Raw genomic sequence first — 27,745 nt, 5'->3', positions numbered from 1 at the left:
TTATACACGATATAAAAGTTTATATACATGCTTGTATACGTAATAACATTTGTTCTAATTAAGAAATAAAATAATATTTTGACATAGATAATATATTTAATTATAGAGTGATTCACTAAAGTAAATGTTCAACCCGTCATTTTAACTATTTTAAGGAGCAAATATGGCGTAGCAAAAATTTATCTTCAAAATGTAATGTTTAAAAATTCTCAAGATCATTGCGATTTCATCGGGTGGAAAAATATATTTTCAACGCTCGCATGTTAAGTCCTTCTGTTCCTGGATTCCACTGCATACAAATGTACACAAAACCTAAAATAAAATGCCCTTTTATACGTGATAAATAAGATTTTTATTTTTTGTAAGATCACTTGCAATAATTTTATATTTGAATTATAAACAATACACAATATATTAATATATACAGTACTTCTTTTATGAGAGCATACAGTTTGGGACTGCCGTATATTATATAACGTAGAAGGGATTCAATTCTCGAGCAGTTGTTTCTCGCCCCTTTTTTATCGAATACGAGAGCGAAACGAAATCAGAGAGAATCAGAGGATCTGAAAGTGAACGAGCAATGGTACGGAACAAAGGCAGCATTGATATTTTGTCTTGTTCTATCTTTTGGATACCTCATACTCCGTCGTTTGCGTGCGTGACCAGCAAGCGGATATAATACAAAGCGTGAGGCGCTTAATCGAAAAAGGAATTGCACATTTTGATATCCACTTTTGATTTCGCGTGACATGTCGTTTGCACGAAAGACGGAGTACCAAATATTCGAAAGACCACGCAAGAAAAAGTATCAGAGCTTCGTATGTTCGTACCATTCTCCGTTCATTTTCAATCCCACTGACACTCGTTTTATTTCGCTCTCGTCTTTGCAGAGCAGGAGTGAATCAGGAATGGTGGGGAGAACGTTCAGCACTCATCGCGCAGGGCAAATTCAACTCTCATCGAGAAAATATATATATATATGTGTGTGTGTGTGTGTTTATGTATATATTTTTTCTTTTTACTTATATATAATAATATATTTAACATTATAACACTAAATGTGTGTGTATATTTAAAATATTTTTAAATATAGAAAAGTATTCGGTAATTACTCCATTAATTGTTAAAATAACCTCGATATAGGGTGTTCCGATATAATCGGTCCTCAAGAATATCGAAATTGATATTGATATTAAGAAATGTTTCAGGCGAAGAGTAAGTATTTTGAAAGGAACGTTGCACAGTGAAGAGGATTTCTTTATGTGCTTATTACTTGTAAAAATCACGAAACAGTAGACTTCGTAAGGTCTCCTTTAAACGTAGCTGTCATTGTACTCGCAAACTATCCTTTGAAAACGATTATACGCAAATATCGGGTGAGAATGCGCTTGACGATCGCTTCCTGTATTTCCTCGATCATCCCTTCTTTTTCGTTGCATCCAAGAGGGGATGGAGCAAGGTATCTGACGTCAAGAGAGCCATCGCGCGGTGACAAGTACATTATACTCACTCGTTTGAAGATCAGGTACCGACTCGGTAACCGATTTCGCTCGGAGAAGCGCGCGGTTTTGTATCGTTGGCGGATGCCCCCTCGCGATTTTCGGGAACACTTACCGTTTTCGTTCGCCGACGGCGGTCTTGATGCTGGAACGAACAAATCGCGCGGAGTTGCTCGCTCATCCTTGCCAACTGTAGACGGAAGTCGACAGGTAAGGCAAAAACGAAACGCGGTGACTTCGCTCGACGCGTAAATTATTCCATTTTTCTTTCAATCGTCCGTTTTAGTGTTCTCTCTTTCCCGCTAGCTCGTAGCATAACCCACGTCGGTATCCGCGAACTCTCGGTCGACTCGGTTCGCGAACCCGTAACGAACATTTTCAAATTCTAGCCTCGAGTTCGCCGTAACTGTCCAAAATCGTCGACCGTGTGCATTTTTACGCGATCCGAAAGAATATCGGGCGTCGGTGCATCGGTGTAAAAATGTATGTCTCCGTAATCACGCGCACATCCACGTCGAAATGTACAAAAATAAGCTCGACGTTCTCGACGCTGTCGTGGAAACCATCCTTCGCGGATACCGAGGGGGACATGCGTTTCGTTTCACGCGTTACAGTATTTTTTGCGCGGAGAGCGTGTCACCACGATTTCATTATTGCGATCGACGAATGTTTGTGCATAAGTGATCATGTCTGCAAAAGAGATAAACGAAAACAGAACACTATTGTATACAAGTGAAAGAGAAGGGGGAGGCAGTTGACTCTTGCGAACGATTCAAATTTTCGTAAGACGAGAGAACGAAAAAGGACCCGACGGAAGGTGTTTAAATTTTTCCGATGGAAGACGAAATTGTCGAAAAATTTTCGTAGACTACATTACCGGCCTCGCGTCCGACTATCGTGTTACGGTTCCCTCGGCTGGAAATCCGTACACTGTTAGGGCGTCTGGAACGGTCGATCATTGCTCCGTCCTCGCGTTTCGATCGGTAAATCGATGGATTTACCATCGATTGCGAGGACAAAGCTTACCGACGAGCGGCCGCGATGTCTCGATAAAAAATCGAACCTCGATCTTCTAACATTGAACCACGCTGGGCGCGACGAGAAATTGGCTTCCTTTCTTAACAAGTTCTGGTTTAAGGTGTGTGAAAATGCCGGATACTAAGGCAATTGCACAGCTGACAATCACAACGTGAGCGGTTGTTCGTTTACGCGGATCATCCGGGGGATAATGATTACAGAACAGACCTGGACCATGATGCTGGACAGCGATGTCGCGGGCATCAATGAGTAAGTATTCGCGTCGATTCGATCCGTTACGTTTCTTCTTTTTCTTGCTTTCGTTTTCTCGTTCGTTTTCTTTTCCTTTATTATTCTTTTCTTTCTTTCTTGTTTCGTATTTTTCTTTTTTCTTTCTTTGCTTACACTTAGAAAAAGAAAGAAAGAAAGAAAAAAAAAAATCTCTCTATATATATATCGTACATGCGAAGAAGACTCTCTCAATTGTTTCGTTTGTTTAATGCGACACATCATTAACACAATAACACTGTTCGGTAAGTGTCACATTGTCAGGTGTTCCGACAAAGATTTCACGCATTTGGTGGTGTATATATACACGCTTGCATCGTACCTGCATACGCACACTTCTCTGTTCACGAACACACGATTGCTTTTCCTTTGGTGATTCTTTTTCTTCTTTTTTTTTTTTCTTTCTTTTACACACGCAACCATTCGAACGTTACCCGCGCGAGAACCGTGTTCGGATCGATAGTACCTCGCATTTAAAAATATGTGTGCACTAATTATGATGTATCGTTCATGCATTTTGCGCGAATGTCGTTATTCGCTGTCGCAAGACATTGCGGGATACCGTACGTATTATTTGTGGAGCAGTGCAACGTGTTTCGAGTATATACATGCGGTCACGATAGTCCACGTACGTTAACGGCGATGCAATGTTCTAGAAATGATGAGAGTTTCGATAACACGTAGGACGCGAAGACGCTTGGGGATTTTTCGTTAAAGAAACGGTATTCGTGGAACTCGAGTATAAGGATGTATCGATACTAAATATAAAATTATAGAGTTACGTGCGGACGTACGTACGGATACGGTAGTCGTACTAAATTTTACAAAAATATTAATATTTCCTAGCATTTTATCGATACGTTAATCCTTCTTTATTCTACAACTGCGTACATTCTTCGTTCACTCTTTGGTTTCTCCTAACACGTTACGCGTACATGGACTTGCGTGACTAACTGTATGGGATAGGTTAGGATAATACCGACCACAATTGAAAAATTAAAATTAAATCCTCAACCATTGGTCCTGTGACAAAAAACAAAAAAAACCTTCACGATTGTCACGAACGTGTGTCCCTTGGGAGCATTATATTAAAAATAAAATATATTAAGCTAAATTTGAAACGAGATAAGTGAATGGTCGGAATTACCTCGGTGAAAATTGTGACGAACGAAAAAATAGGGTTATTTCGATTAGTCGCTGGGGTATTTTCGATCACCTAGTGTATTGTTGGTAACCAGTATTACGTCGACAGGGGCAATTTCGTTCAGATAAGTACTTCTGCCGAAGTGCTCCCCAACGATGCAAGGTATTTGGTATTTGGCAAACCGAACAAAGGCAAACAATGTTAATAAAAGATTCTTGTATTGTCGATTTTTTCTACAATTTTTATTACGATTAGTGTCTTAAACTTAATTACGATCGAGACGTAAAAGATTGTATTAATTCGCTCTAAACAAATTTTAACTTCAACGAACTTATTATGTACACATTTGGGAATACTTTTAATTGAATAAACTTAGTCTTATCGCGTTATCGAGTGATATACTATTCTATAGCGTGTACAAGATCAGTAGTATTTTCGAATCAATACGAATGTAACGTAAATGAGCTATCGTAATAATACAATATTATTTTTCCTCGTATTTAGGGTAACGAAGGTGGTCGTAAATACCCCGTGATCGGAATTATCCCATCTCTATTGATATCGTTCGTGTAGAATCGTTTCAACGAAAAGATAATATTTAAAAATTTTAGTTCCTTTAAAAAGAAAAATCCCATGTTGATCGTAATTAAAGTTTACCCTATTGGGTTGTTTCGCGTCACAAAATTGCAGTTTTAAACAACAGTTTGACCATTTCACGAACCACGAGGGTCTAGACGATCTTTTCGTACTTTGTATTTTTCGAACGACGCGAAGATTATTTCTACTTTTTTTTTTGTTAACGAAAAAAAAAATTCAACTTCAAAACAGAGTTGATACTTACGATCAATTTTGTAAGGAACGTTGATGGCGATTGTTGATGATTTGAATAGCAAAGGCAAGGTTACCCAATAAAGGGAGTCAATATTGGATTAAATACTCGAAGTGGTTAGTTTATTGCTGACGATTATTAGTCGAGCGTCTAAAGTTTGCTAAATGTAAAGGGGTCAAGAGTTTTCGTGCACATAATTTCCAAGATTTGGTAACTTGGAAAAGAATCAATTCAAGTGGTTGCTCGGTCATTTTTCCGCATTTCACGTAAATATTTTGAAAAACACATTCGTACTCTTGTAAATTACACGTGAACGAAAGAAACAAAAATGATCAAACTTTTGTCCGAAACAGTTTCGAGCGAATATCGATCAAATCATGGTTCTCGCGGAAGCTTCTTAACAACGAAATTGTTACTGGAAATGATCTTCGTATTAAGTTGTACATTGTTTTTCTACCTACAAGAATGAACATACGTTTTTTCATCCTACAAACTTCACAGATCCTCGATCACTCGATGTACACGTATATGATCATTGTTTTTCTTTCTCGTTTGTTTGTTTTTTTTTTTTTTTTTTTTTTTCGTTTTAAATTAATGTGCTCAAATCGAAACGAATCGAAACCAAAGCGAAAGCCAACATCGATAACAAGAGTAATTGTTTTGTCTTCGATGAAACCGGAAATTTTTGTTCGTTTGCATAAATGTGATATTCGTGTTTATATCGAAGAGCTGATACAGCCAATTCTGCTGATAAAAAATGTTTACCTTATTTCACCACCGTGACCTATATAAATGTTTCGTAATTACTTTATTTATACGCTGCTCAAAATAATTAGAGTATCACCTGCTCGAGTGACATTGTCGTTTACAATGTTGTGCGACACTTTAAAAATTGTACCACGTACGGACCAACAATGAGAATCTTTTGAACATTACCTAACGACGATTCGCGACCGAGAACGCGTTATTTAAAATTACAATTTTTCCAACGCGCTCTACGCGTAAAATTGATTCCACGTGAACCAGGTACAGCTTTACGAGTGTATTTTTATAATAGTATTTTTTTTATTGCATCGCGAGCAACGCGCTTCTAAGAGTGTTTGATTGTCGCAAGTAGCAAGAATTGATGGAAGTTTCGCTTCAAATATCAGGATGAGCGGAACTTTCGTATTAAACATCTTGTGATGCGAGTAACTGAACACACAAACGGATATGCTATTCATCGTGCAAACGTTACGTAGCAGCTCTGCTTGGAAGGAGTCTGCTAAGACGAATTTCATATGCAAAAGAACCTTGATTGTTCGAACTAGTCAAGGGACAAAATATTCGGATAATCCTGGAACAGTGGTTGAATACGACAGACCGGTTAACGAATATCGTGTTCTAAGTGTATAGTAAACGAGTGGTCTTTTTCCATACGTTTCAAATAATACACTGTGCACGTGACTACGCACTAGGTGTACATTTGATGATGGAAGTTCGAAAAATGCATTAAACGAGATGTAGAATTCGTACCAAAGCACACGCTTCAAAACTGTACTATAGAAAAACAGAAGAGAAATGGAGAAAATTTAATATTGAAATCCGGAGAAAATTTTTTAGTCATTTCTGGACGACAAGTTTCTCTTATGTTTATTTTAATTATTAGGTTGTTCGGCAAGTGATTTCGTTTTCCAAAATGGAGAATATATAATTTAATAAAATGTTTATACACTCTGAAGAAATCGTGTTTCATTTTCACCAAAAAAAAAGGACGAAATGACTTTCCGAACAACTTAATAGATAAACAGAAACAAACCTAATTGCTAAATTTTTCTACAACTATATTCGACCTTGTCGTAAAAGTATTATTCGTCTCTATTTATTACTTGTATTTTTCATATATTTTTAGTTTTTTAAATTTCTTCGAGTTAGATAAATTCCATCGGAACAAACGTGTTATAATTTTTAGTCAAATTACTGGAAGAGTTAATCAATGTTGAGATACCAAAATAATACTATCGGCGTGCTTTGAGATCTTCGCGAAGTTTTAAACAATTTAGGGTCAAGCCACGCGTAAGAAGGAAATTGTTTTTATTATTTGGTCCGATCACCGTAACGCAAGAGCACAATTCAAAAACGAGTTTTCCCTCCAATTATTTTGAGCAGTGTCACGGACTATTAACTAGAGCTGGGACTATTCGAATCTTTTACAGATACTCGAATACTACGAACAAACATCGTACATTATTTTTCTAATATTATCATTCGAATAAGAAAGTATTCACTTGTTTGCTCCTGTATTCGAATACTTCGTATAATAGCGATGCATTTAAATATTACACCTTGTCATCGGTCGGTGATCACGTTACGCGTACGGATAAACCGTAACGATGAATGAAATTATTCTTACGATTCTTAGAAGGATGATCAATCATCCGCACGTGTTGTACAAACGTATACAAATACATATTGCACACGAACGTGTACAAATAGAGCGCCTCGTTTCCGTAACACGTCTTACACAAGTGTACGATAGAGTACAGTATCGCGTGCTATAGTTCGGAGCTACTTACCGGTCGAAAAATGCGAACGCACTTTTGTTTCATCACCAGGATACAAATTTTATAAATCTCGAATAAAAATGAAATTTAAAAGCGAGAGGAACGAAATTTTAAGACCGAGAAGATCGTTCTTCCTTTGTTCGAAGGATTCGATTTAAATTTCCAATACTCGACGATTCGGATACTCGATCGGTGCGCGAATTATTCGAACGCTTCGTTTCAATCGCTCGAAGTGTTCGAATATTTGTATTCGAATACAGAAGAGACTCGACGAGTAGTCCCAGCCCTGATCTTAACGCGTCTCGAGCGGCGTCGATATGCATTCAGTATTCACGTGTCAGTTCTATGGAGATGTTTCACGATCATGGGTGTTTTGAATGTTCTTCGTCAACGACGAGCGCGTCCATTCGTCGAAGACGATTAACCGTGGCTTCCTCTTTGACGCCGATAGGTTGAGTATTTCCCCGAGGAAACAATTATGGATCAAGGCCGTGAAGAAGCTGACCTCCGAGAGGCTGGGCAGGGAAGGATTGGCGGCATGGGAGGACCGGAAGTCCAACAACGATCCGGAAGTTCCAGACACCGAAGAAGAGAACGAGCCGCCCGAGGACCCGGAGATTTCAACCGACCCGGATGTGGTACTCGCCGAGGAACCTGTTGACGCTGAAGCTCAGACGCAGCGAGGTACGATCTGTACTCTGTGTTTGTTTATTCGTGACGAAATAATGAAATTTAAGAATACGTACTAATGAATTTAAGGTTACGTATTACCTCTGTAAGAGGGTATTGCTTGGAGAAAATATTCAAGAGAAACTATTACGCGAATTAATTTCATTTTTGTTTCTTTAGAAGGGGGATATATTGTAGATTACTTTGAACAATTGTTTTTGTATGTAAATACAGAGTATGTAAGTACTGCTTCGAGAAAATATTCAAGAGAAATTATTACGCGAATTAATTTCATTTTTGTTTCTTTAGAAGGGGGATATATTGTAGATTACTTTGAACAATTGTTTTTGTATGTAAATACAGAGTATGTAAGTACTGCTTCGAGAAAATATTCAAGAGAAACTATTACGCGAATTAATTTCATTTTTGTTTCTTTAGAAGGGGGATATATTGTAGATTACTTTGAACAATTGTTTTTGTATGTAAATACAGGGTATGTAAGTATTGCTATGAGAAAATATTTAAGAGAAACTATTCCGCGAATTAATTTCATTTTTGTTTCTTTAGAAGGGGGATATATTGTAGATTACTTTGAACAATTGTTTTTGTATGTAAATACAGAGTATGTAAGTATTGCTTGGAGAAAATATTCAAGAGAAACTATTCTGAAAATTAATTTCATTTATGTTTCATTACAAGGAAAATACATTGTAGATTATTTTAAACAATTATTGTTCTTGTATGTAAGTACAGTCACGACATTACAGTAATGCGAGAGAATATGAAAATTAATTTTCCGATAATTGTAATCATTCAAAGTCTATCCTGATTAAATCTAACAGCATTCTTTACACTCGCCAACTTAAAAACTCCTTATACGGTACTTTATATGATAGTTTTCAAGGTGAAGGAAAAGCGTATTGGACTATTTTATGCAATATTGAATTCTCTTTAACATTTATCGAAAATTTTACAAACAACAAAGACACGGTACAAAAGCAATCGACCGGTACAACAACACTCGATCTCGTTAAATGCGAGATTTTAACTTTTGTTTCATTGACACTCGACCGTTTGGACTCAATTGTATCGAAACACGTTCGGAGGAAATTGATTGTTCAGTAATCGAGCCTGCGAACTGGCTTTTAAAACGTATTTTTCAGTTAAGTATAGACGAAGTAGTATAGTCGAAAGATTCCCGCATCGATCGTATTTGTACCGTATCTATACTATATTTCACGTTTTATGGATAAAATGAGACACGCACGAATGGTGGACGGTTTTGAAACCGTGTCGCCGTAATAATAATACCATAAACAATTTTAATTGATATTATACGTACAACCTTCGACTATAAATACGACTGGATATTTTCAGATGTTTTCAAGAAAGGAGTCCTCTATAAGGGAATATTTTGTCCGTCGCTCTCGAACAGCTTCCACAGCAAGCAGCTGGAGATCTCGTATCTTCATTATTCGAATCGTCAACGGCAAAAGTCGCTGATAATGCTCAATATCGTCGATCTCAGCCTAAAGGTACGTAAAAGTCACTTTCGACTTTCGGATTCGATCGCATGAAGCGTACATAGGGTGTGCGAGAAAGTTTGTGCCCAACTTACCGTGCATGCACATTGAGTATGAGCCTGGTAAGGTAGCCTCGGCTGTAGCTGTGGCTTTTTCGCCTGTGATCAGCTTATATCCTCCCTTGAGTATCGGGATTGGGATACACTCGAGTAGCGCTCCTAGTAAAAACGTCCAGTACCATTGTCTCTGCATGAACAATGTCGAAATTGATTAACGGGTTGACTGCCACGGTGTCATTGGTCGAAACAATTCCCAATATCCCTCTTTGTACAGACGCTTACGAGACAACTTCATATTTATTTTATCATTTTAACGAACGAACATTCGGTTCTTTGCTGCGTGTTAATTTTTTCTTTTCTTTTTCGAGCGCCCGCTGTAAATGGACGTCACCTGTAAACGACGTCCAATGAGAGATCGACAAGTACCTTGTATCGATTGACTCGTACTCGGGCAGTCAATCGGTTAACTGTGACTCATCTAGCCCAAACCTCGCGCTACCAATTGCTACCACGATGGTCCAATCTTTGAATCCAATCTATCGAACCTTCTGGTGTGGAAGGGACCAGGGTGTACTCAATTCTCTCATCCTTTAATATCGATCTCCATGGTTCCGTTTGAACGATCATCAACGTCACTTCCAATCGAGATACCTTGCAGTACTTAGTAGTGGTCGGAGATGGGCAAAATTTGTAATTTTTATCGACGAAAGTTTTATCGATAAAATTGAAACGCTATATTCTCCTTTCGGTATTTTTATCCAAAAAATAGCGAGAAGTATCGATTCGTTTGAAAAAGAAGCATACACAGTTTCATTGAACACAGAAGTGCAATTGCAGTTCGTTGATGCACGGTTGCACCGATAAAACGAACTGAAGTCGCAGAAAGATAGTCGTCGGTGTATTTAATTTTTTCCCCGTATATGGTTTTTCTCTCTTCGACGAAACAAGGGCTACAGCCTGTCCCAATTGTGCGACGCATCCTGTGTATCCCTCGAGTCTGGCGCATACTTCTTCGCACACCCCGTACGATCGCGTACTGGAAAGCTGGAGAGAATGTCCCTGGATAGAATTCGAGTTCAGAATTTTCAAAAGAAGGTTACTTCTGATATACATTACTCGGTGTTGATAAACGTTATTTAGGGCCGATACACGTTACTCAGGGGTTGATAAATACTATTCAGGGCTGGTACATACTTACTTAGGTGGTTGATAGATATTACTCAATGTTGAAAAACATTAATCGGGACTGATAAAGACTACCCAGAACTGAAAAACATTACTCAGGGTTGCTAGATGTTATTCAGGGGTTGATAAACGTTACTCAGGCTTAAGAAACGTTACTCAGGGGTTGATAAACGTTACTCAGGCTGAGAAACGTTACTCAGGGGTTGATAAACATTACTCAGGCTTAAGAAACGTTACTCAGGGGTCGATAAACGTTACTCAGATTTAAGAAACGTTACTCAGGGGTTGATAAACGTTACTCAGGCTTAAGAAATGTTACTCAGGATTTGATAAACGTTATTCAGGGGTTGGTAAACGTTACTCAGTCTTAAGAAACGTTACTCAGTGGTTGATAAACGTTACTCAGGGTTTGGCAAACACTACTCAGGGACATTCTTGCGCAGCTCCGCGCGGTAAGCACCATTCTTGACCAATCTTCCTCACACCCGACATCGTGCGCAGATGATTCTCATGGCGATATGGCTGTGGCAAAGGGAGGAGGGCAGCGGCGGTCTCATCGAATCCTTGTCCTGGGCGTCCTGTTGCATGGCGGCGAACCTGTTGGTGTGCATTCTCGGCTGGTGGCGGTGTTTCTCCAATAATTACTTGTACTGGGCTTCCATATTCACTTGGTTACTGATCAACTCGCAAGGTGACGAACTCGCAAACCAGCTGGTCGATCCGCGTGTCGGAATCGTTTCTTTTTTTTTTTCTTTTTTTTCACGCACGCGGACTCCTCGCGACCGGGGGGTTCCGCGCGAGGATTCGCGGACGGCAGTTGCGGTTTCGCGATGTTTCGCAATCGCGACACGCGCGTGTACACGTGTACGTACGTGTACACGCTCGCGGGGAGATCGTATCTTCCGTTTACCGAATAGGGTTTTGCTCCACTGGCTCGTGCGTTGGCGGTCCAGCGAATTGCTTGAATGTCCAGCGAACCGTAGAGAGAAACGCGGTAGAACGAACTTGTACCAGGCATGGGTTACCTATCGATTGGCGATCCTCGTAGCACTATTTAACGTACCAACCCTGTAACTATTGAGCCTCGATGGTAAAGGAGAACAACGCCCCGGCGGGCGACGCGACGGCTACCGGGAGACAAAGATGGCTCATTTCACGTACGGGTTGTCGATTGCAGGTTTTATAGGCGCAGGTCTAGACTTCTCTAGCCAGCAACGTCTAATGTGGTACATTTTGTTTGTCGTGTACGCACCGTACGCCATGCTGCCGTTACCTTTGAGATGGTGCGTCCTTGCCGGTTACGGGACAGCTTTAACGCACATGGTTATGGCGGGAATAACGTTATTGCGAGACCCGACATACGTAAGAATCCCTTGGTTCTAAATTTCTGGTCACACCGTACGGCTCCTCACTTTGTTTTCTCTATTTTCTTTTCTTTTTCTTTTCTTTTTTTTTTGCTAACGCGACTTTTGCCTGGTTTTTCTTCTCCTTTTTTCTTCTTCTTCTTCTTCTTCTTCTTAATTTCTATACTACCCCTGCCCTCTCTTCCTTGTTTCGTTTCTTATCAGTGAACTTCCACGTGTTTATCCATTTTGCAGCTTCTTCTCTTCTCTTTGTTTGTTTTTTCTGTTAAATACACGTCGTTTTGCTATTGCAGCTGCACGATGTCGCGTGCATAGTTCGAATGCTAACGACCAACGTCCTTCTTTATCTTGCAATGAATCTAGCTGGCATGTACACTAAGTATTTGACAGACAGAGGACAAAGGCAGGCGTTCTTGGAGACCCATCGATCCATGGAGACCCGGCAGAGGACACAGAATGAGAACAACCGACAGGAGAAGTTGCTTCTATCCGGTGAGATATGCTTCCGGAGGCCTCACCTGGACCGTTATGGTCGATAATGGCTGACTGATAAACGACGAATACAGATCGGTCGTTTATAGGACGATTATGGTCTCAACCGTTGAAGGATAAACGACGAATAGATCGATTTTGGAACGTGGTTCGATTCGATCATTTTTTTCTCATCGATCACGTCGAACCTTTCGAGACTTTGCTCGGTATTTTACCATTGTCGCATACAAGTATCAATTCATTTTTTATTCTTTTACTTATCGTCTCATTTTTTATTTTCATCATTTATTTATTTGCGGCGGAAACCAACTGGGTGGAAGAAAAATTGTAAACGGAAACTGAGAACCAGTCTCGTCTTACGAGGGCATTAGAAACGGTCTTAAGGATGGTAAATTACTGTAGATAATTAATAATACGGAGTGGTTTGCAGTATGTGAGTTTCAGGGGGTGAATTCAGTCTACAGTAATAATAAAAAAACTCTTCATTCGAACGTTTATCCGACCTTGTTGTCGAGTTGCAGCCTCCTTTATATTCTAACAATATCCTCATCCTCTGATTCATTCAAGGCAACGGCTATAGTCTGATTTTAATGCGAGAGAAGAAATTGCACGCAACGATTTAGCTGAATCTTGGTTCGCAGGATCAACGAGAGCGTATTATTGGAACTATATTTTTCAAAATTTCTCCCATACGAGAGATTAGATATTGAAGTGTTGCAACGTGTTTGAAAGAAATTAGACGCTCGATCGTTTACGGTTAGAGATGGGCAAAGTTTGAATTCGAAGAAAGAACGACGAGTAGAAAGAAGCTGGCGTAGCGTATTTCGTTCTACGATTATTCTAATTTTTATTCAACGAATAACGAATAAAAAGTTGTTTATCTTTTATTCGTTATTCGAAACTTTTTATCCAGATACAAATTTCGCTCGTCTCTGTTTACAGTGAGCCGTTTTTCAACCAACGGGTGACCACAAGTAAACAGCCGGTAAAACACACGAGAAGGCTGCAAACTCGAAAACAAGGTCGGACGGGACAAACGTTCGCGTGAACTCTCTTCATTATTTTTTGTGTGCTAAATTCACCCTTGAAGTTACGGAACGCTCTGTATATCGACGATTAAAAATAAATAACGTTTCCTTTCCTCGTGTACTGCTCGAAACAATCGGTGGATTCAAATTATTCCACGAGTCGACGCTTCGAAACTTCCTCCACGCTACGCAATCGTTCGAAAGTATTCGATCGTCCAGTGTAACACAAATTTACAACGCTTTATCGAATTTATACGTTTCAGTTGCAAAAATTTTCTTTCGAGATACCAGTAAAATTACACACAAATTACATAAAATTACACCTTCGAAAAAAGAAAAAAGAAACGTAACGAAATTCTTTTACAAGATTCGAATACTTTCGAACGATAACGTGCACGAATTAGACACTCGTTAAAAATATTAACTCCATTAATTGTACACTTGTTTCTTTGATCATTTATACGTGGTTCCCCTCGATCGTTTCGAGCAACGTAACGTCGCGATATGCGTGTTAAATTCGACTGGATAAGTTTCCACGTATCCTAAAGAGACAAATGCAGGCTCATCCAACAAGGAACTGCACTGTTGCATCGTGCATCGCGGAACCGAAAAATAAAGTATCGGCCCGCTGTAATTATCCCCGTGTGGTCCGTCGTGTGTACGAATCGAGTTGGTTAATTCGAGGATTGTTCGGCGGTATTACGGTGCTCGAATAAATATACCACGGGACGTGTGATTATGTATCGGCTCACGTACGTTCGACAGGTATGAAATATATTTATACGTATGTCGAACGTGTCGCGCGTAGTATATAAAGACGCACGGGGTTGCGCCGCAAGCACGGGGTTCGTCGGCGCGTGTAACTTGCTCAGCCGAGTGTCAAAAAGGGTCACTAGACACTTTCACTCGATTGCGCCAGATATGTTTTACCGATAGCCTGGCAGTACTTTGCTTTTGCATATTATCGATTCTACCGACGATGATTCGTTTAGGGAAGCTACGTGAATTACAACGAAACGAAACAGAAAAAGGAAGCGGCGTCGTTTGCAATCCAGCGCGTTGCAAACCGATAACAAACGATCTTGTACGATTTTTATTTTACTTTAATTTCGTTTAAGAAACCGTTTAACTGACCACCGGGTGTCTCGAACGTCCTTGTGTATTTTGACGAAACAGGATAGATTTCAAACAAATTTTTTCTTCCGCGATCGAATACGGTCGATTGTTCAATTTGGAGGTGAAAGATACACTTTTTGAAAGATTTATTCAAAGATTCCAGCCTCGAGAGCACCATCCCGAACCGATCGTAATGGAATACTGAAAAATTGACAATGTTACGGGAATTCGAATCGGGGATTTTGTACGTACACTCTATACTCGTTAAACTTCACGGCTGGTATCCGGTGACGGTAGTTTTAAGTTTGTGTGCCGTGATATTTATAAATTTTGACCGTTGAGAAATTTGTGCGAGATTCGCCTTGTTTCGTCGAGATATTTCGCAGTTTGGAACACCCTGTGCACGAATGTTGAAACGTGGTTCAATAACTCTGACCTTTGCAAATATCTTTAAAAATAGTGAAAATTCGATGGCTTCGGGGATAATATAGTATGACTGGAATATCGAGGATACTTAAGATAATATGCGATACGTGGTTCAATGAAGTGCTAATATTAAGAAACGATGAATGTCTGTTATAGTTTTGCCAGATTTCGTGGCCAAAGAAATGATCCGTGACATCGCCCGTGAAACTGCTCGAGGTGGAACGATCTCCTTTACACCCAATCAATTTCACAGAATTTACATCCATCGCTATGAGAACGTTAGCATACTCTTCGCTGACATCAAAGGCTTCACCGGTACGTAATCACGTTTTCGATTTGTCGAGTCGCTGCGATCAAATTTTCTCGTTCCTTCGATCGCAACTTCGAAACGCTCGACGACGATTATGTAATCGAGGTAAATTATATTTTCATACAACTCGTACTCGTACGATAGGGGATCGTGTACAGAGAGATTCGAATTACATTGACAAAGTAATTTGTTCGTTAAAGGAGTCTTGTCGAAACTCTTGATTAATATTTGAACAACGATACTCTACTCTGTCTAGATAGTTTACCAGATCTTACATTCGACGAGTAAAAAATCAAACGATTAAAAAAACATCGTAATCTTTAACTATTGGGTCGAAGAACGTCATAACGAAAGTCATTTCGTTTTATTTTTGGTGAAAATGAAACACGATTTTTTTAGACTGTACAAACATTTCATTAAATTATATATTCTCCATTTTGGAAAACGAAATGACTTTCCGAACAACCTAATAATTAAAATAAACGTAAGAGAAACTTATCGTCCAGAAATGATCGAAAAAGTTTTCTCCGGATTTCAATATTAAATTTTCACTATTTTTTTGCTTTTCAATGATACAGTTTTAAAGCGTGCGCCTCGGTATGAATACTACAACTCGTTTAATGCATTTTTTGAACTTCTATCGTAGCGTTGGCCAGTCATTGTAGCGCCCAGGAGCTCGTCAAGGTGTTAAACGATTTATTCGCGCGTTTCGACAAACTCTCCGCGGAGAATCATTGTCTGCGTATAAAGTTACTCGGGGACTGTTATTACTGTGTTTCCGGGCTACCGACCGCCAGAAGCGATCATGCTCACTGTTGCGTCGAAATGGGCTTGCATATGATTAAAGCGATCAGGGACGTGCGGTACACAACGCAGGTAATTAAATTTTCTTAACTCTGATGCGTTCCTCGGGTCTTTCTCGACCCATCGCGTTCTTACAATACATTATCATTTTATAATTATAGCTGGTACGACAGCTGTGCTTCTCCATTTCCTTAGTCCTCTCGTTGTGTTATGAAATTAAAAACCTGAATCCGGTACACCTTTTACCTGAATACTTTCAACGTATCGACGAACGAAAGAACGCTTTAAAGTTAACGATAAAAATCATTGAATTTCTTAAAAAGCTACATTACGTACAGGTTGTTCCACTTAACTTGTTCGTCTCGAGTACTTCCTTTATCCACGACCGTTCGAAAAAGTATTACTATTGTTACCAACAATCTTTACGATTGATACTAACAATCTTTATCAAACAACTTTGTTACTAACAAAGGCCGTTCATTTTTCTCTTCAATGGAACAGCTTGTATAAAACGTTTAAGTTTACGTGTACCTCGTCTCTTTTGCACACTTCTCGCCATAGTTTACTTCTATGTACATACACGCAATACAGGTTTTAGAATAGAAATAAGTAAAAAAATGATGTAAAAAAAAAAAAACATTGATACGCACTCAGGTTGATCTAAACATGAGAATAGGGATCCATAGCGGCTCGGTGCTCTGCGGTGTACTAGGACTTCGAAAGTGGCAATTCGACGTCTGGTCCTATGACGTGACACTGGCCAATCATCTCGAGAGTGGTGGTATTCCCGGGTAAAGTTTTACGTTTCCTCTACAGTCGGGTCGAATTCAATCGGCCGCTCAAGGTCGCTTCCCCCACTCCGTGTCACACCGGATACAATTTCTGCACTGGAGAGCCGAAGAGAAAGCCCCTCGAATGGAATCCAGACGCTTTTATTCCAATATTTCGAACATCTTTTTTACTTTAATATTACATACATATATATAATAATTGTGAAAAAAAGAAATATATATATATATATATTAATTGTGGAAAAAAATATATATATATATATTTTTATATAAAATTGTGAAAAAAAAAATATATATATATTTTATATTTACAAATTAATATATACTATGTATAATATTATATATAATATTCGCAATTGCTACGTTAAATTCTACGGTGCTTAAGAATCGCCTGTAAAAGCATTAAGTTATCCCCCTGTGATCTTAATTTAATTTCCAAGTATCTGTCACCCGATATCTGACAGTGTTGGATAGCTCCAAGTGGTTAACGAGAGTGCATTGCTCGCGTCGATGCTCTATTTACTTTCTCGACCCACTCGTAAACCCTCCGAAAGCGAGGTAACACCTGACCACCTGTCCATCATGCTTAAAAATACTTTGGCGCCAACCGGTTGACTCTGATCCGACTTTACGCTTATAATCAGCATCCGTGCACGTTTACGAAATATTCGTGCGAATCGTACAGACGTTGACAGAGACCGATGCGTTTCAGGCGGGTACACATCTCGGAGGACACCTTGAACTGTTTGAACGATGTGTACGAGGTGGAGCCTGGAAACGGTACCGAGAGGGACAATTACCTGAAGGAGAGGAACGTGGTGACGTATCTGATCAAGCAAGTGGAACCCTTGAGATCGAGACGAAGATATTCATCGCGTCCCAAGGCATCATCGGAGGAGGAGGGCGGTAAAACTAAGAAGAGTTTCAAAATGAACAACCCGTTAGCCGCGAATAGCAGCGCACCGAACACATCCACGGACGACGAGATCGGCGTTGACTGGACTCCAGAAATTCCATTCGAAAACGTTCGTAACCGTCCGCGGCTAATATCTATAATTAACCCTTCGTCGCTTACCAAAATAACCATGTGCGGTACAACAAAAAAAATGTTTACTTCTTTTAGAACTTATACCTACTCTGTTCGTTGCGGTGTATCGAAACGTGTATTTAAACGCGTCGTTTAAATGTTTAAGCGTTGGTTTTCGCTACGATGAACACCGATGTTACAATCTGGACGACGGTGGATCGTTTCTTAATTTCTTGTACACATCGTTGACAACGGGACGCGCGTTACTTTCCCGGATTTCTTTCACATTCTGATATAAGGAATTTTGTTGTATTTTTGGCAAACGGGACAAACATCGTCTTATTCTTTCGCTACTTTCTGCATTTAGAAATGTGACAAACACGTTTACGAAGCAACCGAATATTCTGGTCTCCGTGTTTTTCGTCCGCTGGTAGAGATACTCTTGTAACGCGATCTGTTTGTTTTTATACCGCAAGTTCAACGTACGGACAAGCGACTTCTGGCGCGCACGATGTACAGTTGAACACTGCGGCAGAATCCGAATTCGCCTGTTCGACGTACTATGGAGAGCTGGGAAGATGTCACCCGGGTTATGGGGAATGTGGTACCGTGTGTAAGGAAAGTTTGGACAAGGTGGAGCAATTTTGCTCGATGGCGATGCCTTTGAACGATTGAAACGTCCGAGACAATAAGATTCACAATTTTTACCAAGTGACATCTTTCCAGCTTCCCACAGTACAGATTGAACGCTGTGATACAACTAACAAAGACAGGTTTTCAGGCGTGTCTTCCTGATTGTTTTGATGCTCTTGAGGTTCATTTTCTCAATAAGCAAGATCGTGCCTAATTATCCTCGTTATTTGGTACTCAATTTTTTCGAAAAATTTTTACTTGAATTTCACCAGGTTTTAGTATGTCAGATGCAATTGACCAATCGGATAGTCCACTGTTCAGTAAGTGTAAGAGGTCGTGAAACTAATTTATTATCGTAAAATAATATATATCCAAAGTTACTTACAACATTTTCTGAATTTTCTTACAGGTTCGAGTCTTTTAAATATGTATTCAAACGATTGGATTAGTTTATTACCAATAGTTGGATTAATTGGATTAATAGTTGGATTAATAATCCAATAATTGGATTATCACCCAGCTGGATACGAGTTTGAAGATAGCCTCTAAGCTAACAATGGAATCTTTGGTACCTCACATACAATAAATATGAAAACTGGCTAATGTAAAAACTCGTGCGCCTCTTAGTTTCCGGTTCTTTTACAAAAGAAACGAATACTTTTACAAATATTCAAAAATCAAAGCAATCGAAGGTGGACACTTGAAAACCTCTCCTTGTGGTCAGCGAAAGTGTTAAGGGGGGAAATCTCGAAAGTTTAACGGTGCATTGTTTGAACACAGTTGAACACGGCTACCTCGGTCAGCAATTTGGAATCGGAGTACCTCGAGGAAGAGAACGGTTCCGCGAAGAGTAACAAAGCCGCACCATCTGGTCTGAGGGCCGCTGGCCTCGAAACAGCCAGCAACAAGCGTATGAGATTGGCGAACATAAACGCTTGGACCTTGCGTTACAACGACGAAAGCCTAGAATCGAAGGTCAGCTCGACGTTGATGTATCCATTTGTCCGTTTAATCGAGCACAACGTTTCTGGCGATACAGGCATCGTGTATGTTTGCAGTTCGGCCAATTGCGCGAGGATATGTTCAAGTCCAACATGATCTGTTGCTTCGTCGTATGGATATTTATCGCAATCTGCCAAGCTGTTATTTTGCCAGAGTAAGCGACCGTGTCACACCTACCGTGTGATCTATTTTTCTACAGGAATTGGGTCAGTCGTCTCGTAAAGTTGACTCGAAATCAAGCCCCGGAACTGTTCACTAATTCATAGTTGAAATTTAACGATCGTGGCGGTAGCCAACGAGTCGAAATATTCGCAATTATATCTGGAGAATTCGAGAATAGTCGGTTTATCCTTCGAATGGTTATTTCGGTCACGTTTATCGCTACGAAATATTAATGTCTAACAATAGCAATAATATTCTAATAAACTTGTCGCTCGTGTTCGGTGTTCATTCTTCCGCTGCACACGATGCCAGATTTTTTGCAAATATTATCAATTTCGACGTAACGATATTTCGAGACCTTCGAGTACACTTTATGATATCGTCAATGGTAAAAGAGATATTTCAAACGTGTGAGTTGTACCGCTTCGTACAATATGAAAATAGAATAATTCTTTGCGCAACACTCGGTATCAGCGTTTCAAATTTACATAAAAGGGGTACAAAGTGTATTGCGCTGAAGAACCGAAAAGACTTTGAAATCCATAGGTCTCCTCAGGGACGAATTATACTAATTGAATCGCACAAAAATTCCAATCGATATTTACCTACGACGTCCATCAACTTTGCTGCCATGCTGGTCCATCCCTGACAAGTTTATCCACGGGTAGTTAATCGCAATTTTGGTGGCTATTTCCGCGTTGCATCGTTTCAAATCCTTGAAGCGATTAAAAGAATGCTCGACAAGGTACTTATTTATATACCTACGGAATACTTGTATTTGGCTTCATCTTCGAAAACAGGATACACGTGTAGTTTGCGATACACTCGTCACCGAATACATACTCTATGCTCGAGTAAGTTACAGTTCATAAAATTACAGTCTTTCGTTTCCAATGTTCAATCCAGCTAGCAAACTCCATTCTCCCTCTGTATCCTCGAATGATAAACTCGTCGAATCACCACGAATCGACCTAAAACCGAAGCGGTCGTAACGAAGAACACTTTCGAAACCGAATTCGTCAAAATTCCAATTGCTCGGTACCCAGAATGTTCTCTCGATTCTCGATCCGAAGTTTAATACGATCCGTTCCTCGCAGCTGCACGATCCTCCTGCTGTCTCTGCTGCTGACGACGCTCATCCTGGTTGCGTCGTCCATCCTGGTGATGGCCGAAGAGTTCAAGAGTCTACCGACGTACTTGCAACACGCTTCGTCGATGTTGGTTCACAACAAGCAACACCGTACGATCTTCATGTGCAGCGTGATCAGCTTGATGGCACTGACGTCGATCGTCGGCGTCCTGGGTTGTCCAGCGTCGATTCGACGATACCCCGAAGCTCTGGGATTGAAGAGACAGCAACAACAACTGGCCACGCCGACTTTGCAGCCGGAACGGCTGGTGGCGACCACCGTTGGTCTGGACCAGTTCATACTGACGTTCCTGGAGACGGCACTTCGCGACGAACCACTCGAGGAGCGGAGAGACACGTCTCGCGAGGAGAACCACACCTCACCCCACCTTTTCAGCGACATTGGCACGGAACTGACGAGGACCCTCCAAGGCGGGGCTAGCCTGCCGAAAGGTCGAAGAAGAAAAGAATTGTTCAGGTTTTACAGTCACGAACAACGCCACGTATGGTGCGTGCGTTGCTCGATGCCACGCGGAAGGAACGCGGGTCTGATCAGCTCGTATAGCGTATTTACACGATGGTTGTAAACATATTTGCACAGAGCGTACTCGCGCGAAGAGAAAAGGGTCCAAGACACTTCAAGGGCATGTACGTAGTACTCATCGAGAGGAACAAAATGGTTTAACATTGATAACATTGAACGGGTACCTTTAAACGTCTCTGGTTTCGCTGTGAAGGGACTCAGGATATCGAACGTTTATAAGTATTAGGTCATCCCATAAGTAGTGTGCTCACCGTACACTTGACAAATGTTTTTAACCGTATCCGTAGTTGTACTACCTTTTTCGAATTCATATAGCGTACAATGTCGCAAATGAAGTTCGCACGCGGTAATTTAAAAATTTCTTTTCAAGTGAAAAACGTCGATCGAACTGCACCGAACGCAACCGATAGACCGTCGAGAGAGCACTCTTTAAGCTACATAGAAAGAAGTTTCCATAAACACATCGTCGAGATGCGATTCAAGTGTTAATTTAAAGTACGGTAAGAGACGACATTACTTATGGGACGACCTAATGTAATAATTACACTGAAAGGATCGATCGTAAGATCCCTGTCAATTAGACATGTTTTACTTCTCTCGACGAGTGTTACAAATCATTGAAGTCGTGGACACTGTTTTGATCATTCTGTATAGTAACTAACGTACTAATTGTAGAAGAGATCGCGCGTATTAACTGAAGCGAGTGACGAAGATAGCAAACGAGGGACTCTTCTTGCCCCTGAGCCGTCCCGTGTGCCATCGAACGATGCACGCACAGTACCAGCGTCTGGAAGACATTATAGATTCGCTCGTGATCGTAGGGACGAGAACGTCGTCTCCAGGAAAACAACGTCGACACCGCGTACGGAGCCACGAGCCGAACCTCTGTACTCGACGGACTACGACGAGGAGATCGCGATGAGTATCACCTGCGTGCGACCCGAGTACATGGTGTTCACGTGGATCTTGTGTCTGATCGCGCTCGCCTCCGCTCTGAAGCTGTACTACCTGACGAAGACAGCGTTGGCCACGATCATCGTGTCGGTCTACGCTGTACTGATCCTCGTGGTCTGCAAAGACTTCTTCTCGATCCCCGACGAGGAGAGTTCGTGAGTCTCGCGCGACTTGCTTGTCCATGGATGTGTCGATTATGTTGATTTCCAACGGGGAGCATTCTTGTGGTCCTCGAAGCACATTATCGAGCGTTAAAATTCAAGAGATGCGTGTTTTTATCATGCCGAATCTCATATTTCAGGGGTCCTTGAGGTCACTCGCGAACGCAATTAATATGTACGCGTATTCCGGTGTATGCTAAGAGTCCAGGTGACGAAACGATAAAATTTATATTGCGCGTTAACGGTTGCTTCGGGAAGATTGGAAAAAAAAAGTTTCAAGTAGACGTCTTTTAAGTTTTAACACCCGACAACGTATTTCAAGGCGAAGACGCTAGAGTAATGTTTATAACGAGGGAGAGAGATTGTATCAGATCGTGTGTCACGAGTCTTAATATTTTTCCGTCTAAGTAAAGTATATTCGAGGAAAATACTTCATTTGCTTGATATATTCAAATATTATAATTTCAATCGATGCAAGATTAAAATACAAGATCAAGATACAATTTAATCGGTGGTAGTCTTTGTCGTTAGATATTCGGTAACCGTTAATCGTGATAAACGTTGTGTCTAAAACTCGATGTTGTTGAATACCTCAGTTTCACAGAGAATAATAGCAAATCGTAAATCCCTGTCGTGGAGATCAGTCGGTCCGATTTCGAAAACTTGCTCAGTGTCGGTTTCAATGTGTCTGATAAAGTGTCTGTTTTTCAGGAATTTGTCTCGGTTTCGAAATGATCGTTATCCAAAACTTTGTTCACATGCTCGGTAGACCGTACAGCATGTTCTCCACGATTAATTCGATCCGACATCGGTAACGATCGCGCGGTTCTATTTTTTCAGGCCATCGATACCCCTCTCGGCACAGATGTTGACGTTTCTGACCGTGTTCCTCGTGATGGTCACGTACCACGGTAGATTAGTGGAAGTTACGTCCAGATTGGACTTCCTGTGGAAACAACAAGCCGAACGGGAACTGAGCGACATGATCGAGTCGCGTCACAACAACATGCAGCTGTTGAAGAATATTTTACCGGACCACGTGGCCCACCACTTCCTCACGCAGGAACGAGCGCCAGAGGTATCTCTTGTCGATGAACGCCAATGTCGAACGTTACAATTTTGTTCATTTTTTCATACATTTTTCAGGAACTGTACTCCCAATCGCGGGACAAAGTGGGAGTGATGTTCGCCAGCGTGCCGAATTTTACCGAATTCTACTCGGAGGACGTGAACAAAGGAATGGAGTGTATTCGTTTATTGAACGAGATCATAGGTGAACGAGATCTGGCCCATTTTACACGAAACGTTGGATCGATTCTTCGAAATCTATATCTCGATGATTTATTTTCAGCCGATTTCGATGAACTCCTCGACGAGAATCGGTTTCACTGTATTGAGAAAATTAAGACAGTCGGAGCGACTTACATGGCAGCTTCCGGCCTCAATCCGTGCCAAAATGTAATTTCATACGGTTTGACTCTAGCTTTTCTTGTATTTAAACTTCGTCGGATATAAATTAAGCGAATTTCTACCGGGTTGTTCGAAAAGTCATTTCGTTCTCCAAAATGGAGAATATATAATTTAATAAAATGTTTGTACACTCTAGAAAAATCGTGTTTCATTTTCACCAAGAAAAAAACGAAATGACTTTCCGAACAACCCAATAGTACCCATGGAAGCGAAATAATCTTATATTTATAATTTAAAAATGTAATTAGAAAGAAGAAAGCAACAGAGACGATAAATATCGATCGAAATTTTAGAAGTTCTTCTAGAGTTAATGTAAATAGTTTAACATATGAGACACAGTGGATAAACTATTATACGAACATTTTTACGTTTAAACAAGCAGAATTATACATAACGTCTTAACGATCTTCAATATTTTCCTTTCAGGACACAAACAAAGATGACATGGAGCATCTTTGCAGATTGGTAGACTATGCCGTGGCCATGCGACTACGTCTCGAAGACGTGAACATTCATTCGTTTAATAATTTCGATTTAAGAGTGGGAATTAGCTGTGGTCCGTTGGTTGGAGGCGTAATCGGGGCTCGGAAGCCTGTGTTCGATATTTGGGGCAACACGGTGAACTTGGCTTCGCGTATGGACTCTACAGGCGTCATGGGAAAGATACAAGTTCCGCAGGAGATTGCTAGGGTAATTGTGAAATAAATTAAATAAAAACTTCTACAAGCTCTGATGCTAAAGTAGAAATCGGGTCTAATACGAACAACGGTCGGTAAACGATTTTTGAACGGCCAATTCACAGACAAGATATAAGATAGAGACATAGAAAATTCAATCAAGCTGTTAGGATAGTTATAATTTAAAAAATATTTTTAGTCTCATGTTTTTAAAACGTGTGTTTCGTTTGTAAAAATTGATGAAACTTGTTACAATATTTTACCGACGTTGATGGTTTGGTTAAATATAGTTCCTGAAATCAGCATTCTTAAACGTAGAGGTCGCTCCGAAACCACTCATATTTTACACATTTGCATTTCAGATCGTATGACGCTAATTTCCATAAGATGAGGTGTCTATTCTGTATCTTATCTGTGGTTAATTTAGATTATTCCAGTTTATGGGAATCCCAAATATTATACAGATAACGTTGAAAATCTTTGAACCCTGAAGTCTTAAGCAGTATTCATTGCCTTGGAACTTAAATTCTGAATGTCATAAATATTTTGTACAATAGTTCTTGGAGTCGAGGGGATACCAGACTCAGAAAAGGGGCCCCATTGAAGTGAAAGGCAAGGGAACAATGGAGACTTACTTCGTGCTGGGCAAAGGGTCCATGCAGCAGGAAGGCTCGACGAAACACACGACCAGATGCCGAAGCCTCGCAGCCGTCGTTTATGGTGTCGTTCAAGCGCGTCGCAAGCAAATGCGGGCACTTCGAAGGACATAAGTATCGCAATCGTATCAGTTTTTTCGTTCGATTTGCTGGTGCCTAGTTGCGTAAACGACTCACCTTCGTTGAATTATACAAGGTGAGGCGCTTAAAAACAGACCACACGAGTAACTCCTTTTTTTTTCGAGATGGAAAACAAGTTTTCAGACAGAAGTTGTTCGATATCAACAGGAATAAATTGCGTGATGCAATTTTGTTCATTTTGTGTAGATAATGTAATTATGTATTTTGTTATTTATGTTTTAATAGAGACTTTTAAAACGAGTATTAATTACTATTTATTAAGTATCGGTAAAAAACACATTTTATTTAAACGAATGGAGACGTTGACTATTCTACTGAAAGGAGTTCTAAAGAATGCTCTTGAGTAACGATCACAATGTGATAAATTGTTTGTTTATGTGATAATGCTATCAGTCGTCGATTCGTGCAATACAAATCCTGACCAACAGTGAAATAATCTTTTTCAAAAATTTTAATTACCAAATTTAAATTCCATTCAGGGGCATTCTTTTCAGATCTTCGATGTACGTACAAGTAGAAACGATATCTTTGTGTGATGTCGTCTAGAAACTTTTATTAAAAATATTATTTCTTATCTCCAAAAATCAAGAAGATATTTCGAGGGACAGTTTTAAGTACCTCGCCTTAACCCACGCTCAGCGGACTCCAGGTTCATTGTGACCCGTGTAGTATTTGTATCATAACCGCGAAATAACAGCCGTAGCCGTTGACCTGCTTTCGTGCTCGTTATAGCCATTGAAATATAGAAATAAAAAATTTATAAATCTAATAACGAAAAATTTCAATCGAAACCTATAACTTTAAATGCAAACTAATCAAATTCATATTTGGATTAGAATGGACCTAGAGCCCGCTATTTGATCGCCAAGACGATCCGCAGTTTAAGGGTTAAACAAAATTCAAAGACCGACAATCACTTACGATGGTATTAACCGATACTTTACTTTCTTTTATCGGTCAACTTATTCATCTTTTAATTGTATTCAAACAATGTTCGCCATTAGACCGGTGCAAATTGACTTTGTTCTCTATTTAAAATCGTGTTACGGGCATTACAATTTTCTACTCACTTTCGTCTCATCGTAATCCTTTGGGAGAATAATACTTTTCGAGCGGAGTGCTGAACAAAATTAATGTAAATCTACACACTTTATTTTAATAAAGTAAAATAATTTTTGTATATTTTATTTTAATAAAATAAATTGATTTTTGTGTATTTCATTTTGATAAAATATTAATATTATAGATTATATTGTAGACAATGTTGTGGGTTGAAGCTGCGGCAGTCCTCCGACATTCGTGCGGGGCGCTGCTGCTGCGAACGCGTCGATTTTTTCGGTCGTCCATCTTTAGTCTCTTCCTGTTCGCACAACGTATATAACGCTTTGCATCGTGTATCATATATTGTGAATATCTACTTATTAAAGCTTATATATTTAACCGTGCTTCATTCTCTTTCATTCCAACGTCGTTGCTACTATCGATCCTAATTCAATCTCAACACCCAATAACTAAACGAATCACATGTTCTTTATAATGGTTGTGCTAATAGTATGTAATACACAGGACAATATTAATAGTTTATTTTATACATAATATTAATATTAAGTTAATACATGATATTAGTATTCACAAAGAATATGCAATTCATTTAGTTTTTTCCAATTGTGAGTCGAATCTGAAGTTATAATGAAATGTAATTTAGTAAACCTGTATTGCTATAATTATCTCCCAAAGGACTACAACTTTGACACAATTTGCGAACATGCAAAAACAGACTTAATTTTTAATTAATAAGTGCCAAAATGAATGCACGTCCAAACAATAGGTTTAATATTTGTATTGCATTTTTTTCAGCGTTTATTATACTTTTATTCTTTGTTAAGTTGATTGCACATGTCAAGAAAATATAGATCTAAGTTTGGCCGAGTGTAAAGTTGTCCAAAATTGTGTTACATCTATTTAAGCAGGAAGGTATGTAATGAACATAAAAGAAGACAACAAAGAATCTTCAATTCCTTATTATTGTTCTTGTGTATTTCAAATGAACTTCTATAAACTATGGTTGTCAGAATTTTGGTTCATTCTACTGTTAACAT

General features: G+C 39.7%; 1 protein-coding gene and 1 long non-coding RNA gene across 11 annotated transcripts; one reads left to right on the top strand and one right to left on the bottom strand.

Moving 5' to 3' along the window:
* Positions 1 to 3,427, bottom strand: LOC143145538 (uncharacterized). The gene is made up of 3 exons (XR_012991716.1): positions 3,130 to 3,427; positions 431 to 2,192; positions 1 to 312 (listed from the first exon to the last, which is right to left on the bottom strand). It is a non-coding gene; the product is annotated as an uncharacterized LOC143145538 (long non-coding RNA).
* Adcy8 (adenylyl cyclase 78C) lies at positions 1,571 to 27,091 on the top strand. Of its 10 annotated transcripts, none has more exons than XM_076308942.1 (20): positions 1,571 to 1,712; positions 2,741 to 2,789; positions 7,781 to 8,007; positions 9,370 to 9,527; positions 11,261 to 11,450; positions 11,937 to 12,121; positions 12,417 to 12,615; positions 15,342 to 15,500; positions 16,142 to 16,371; positions 16,954 to 17,090; positions 17,803 to 18,115; positions 19,531 to 19,725; positions 19,809 to 19,906; positions 21,012 to 21,521; positions 22,409 to 22,696; positions 23,543 to 23,780; positions 23,849 to 23,975; positions 24,054 to 24,160; positions 24,599 to 24,862; positions 25,407 to 27,091. In XM_076308942.1, exons 2-20 carry the CDS (start codon positions 2,755 to 2,757, stop codon positions 25,617 to 25,619), a joined length of 3,873 nt encoding a protein of 1,290 aa, XP_076165057.1. In that variant the 5' UTR covers positions 1,571 to 1,712; positions 2,741 to 2,754; the 3' UTR covers positions 25,620 to 27,091. The 10 variants fall into 10 exon arrangements, with proteins under 10 accessions (XP_076165057.1, XP_076165048.1, XP_076165013.1 ...); XM_076308933.1 differs by having other exon boundaries at positions 7,775 to 8,007; XM_076308898.1 differs by having other exon boundaries at positions 1,578 to 1,712; positions 2,641 to 2,789; positions 7,775 to 8,007.
* The last annotated feature ends 654 nt before the right edge of the window (positions 27,092 to 27,745 follow it).

The sequence above is a fragment of the Ptiloglossa arizonensis genome, chromosome 1 (genome assembly GCF_051014685.1).
Source record: "Ptiloglossa arizonensis isolate GNS036 chromosome 1, iyPtiAriz1_principal, whole genome shotgun sequence".
In the NCBI taxonomy this organism is placed as follows: domain Eukaryota; kingdom Metazoa; phylum Arthropoda; class Insecta; order Hymenoptera; family Colletidae; genus Ptiloglossa; species Ptiloglossa arizonensis.
This window is presented reverse-complemented; position numbering and strand designations above follow the sequence as displayed.

Coding starts and splice junctions, on each gene's coding strand:
- Adcy8 (XM_076308898.1), top strand. CDS start 2,731: ATGATTACAGAACAGACCTGGACCATGATGCTGGACAGCGATGTCGCG. Junction 8,008..9,369: donor TGAAGCTCAGACGCAGCGAG/GTACGATCTGTA, acceptor GGATATTTTCAG/ATGTTTTCAAGAAAGGAGTC. Junction 9,528..11,260: donor TCGTCGATCTCAGCCTAAAG/GTACGTAAAAGT, acceptor CATCGTGCGCAG/ATGATTCTCATGGCGATATG.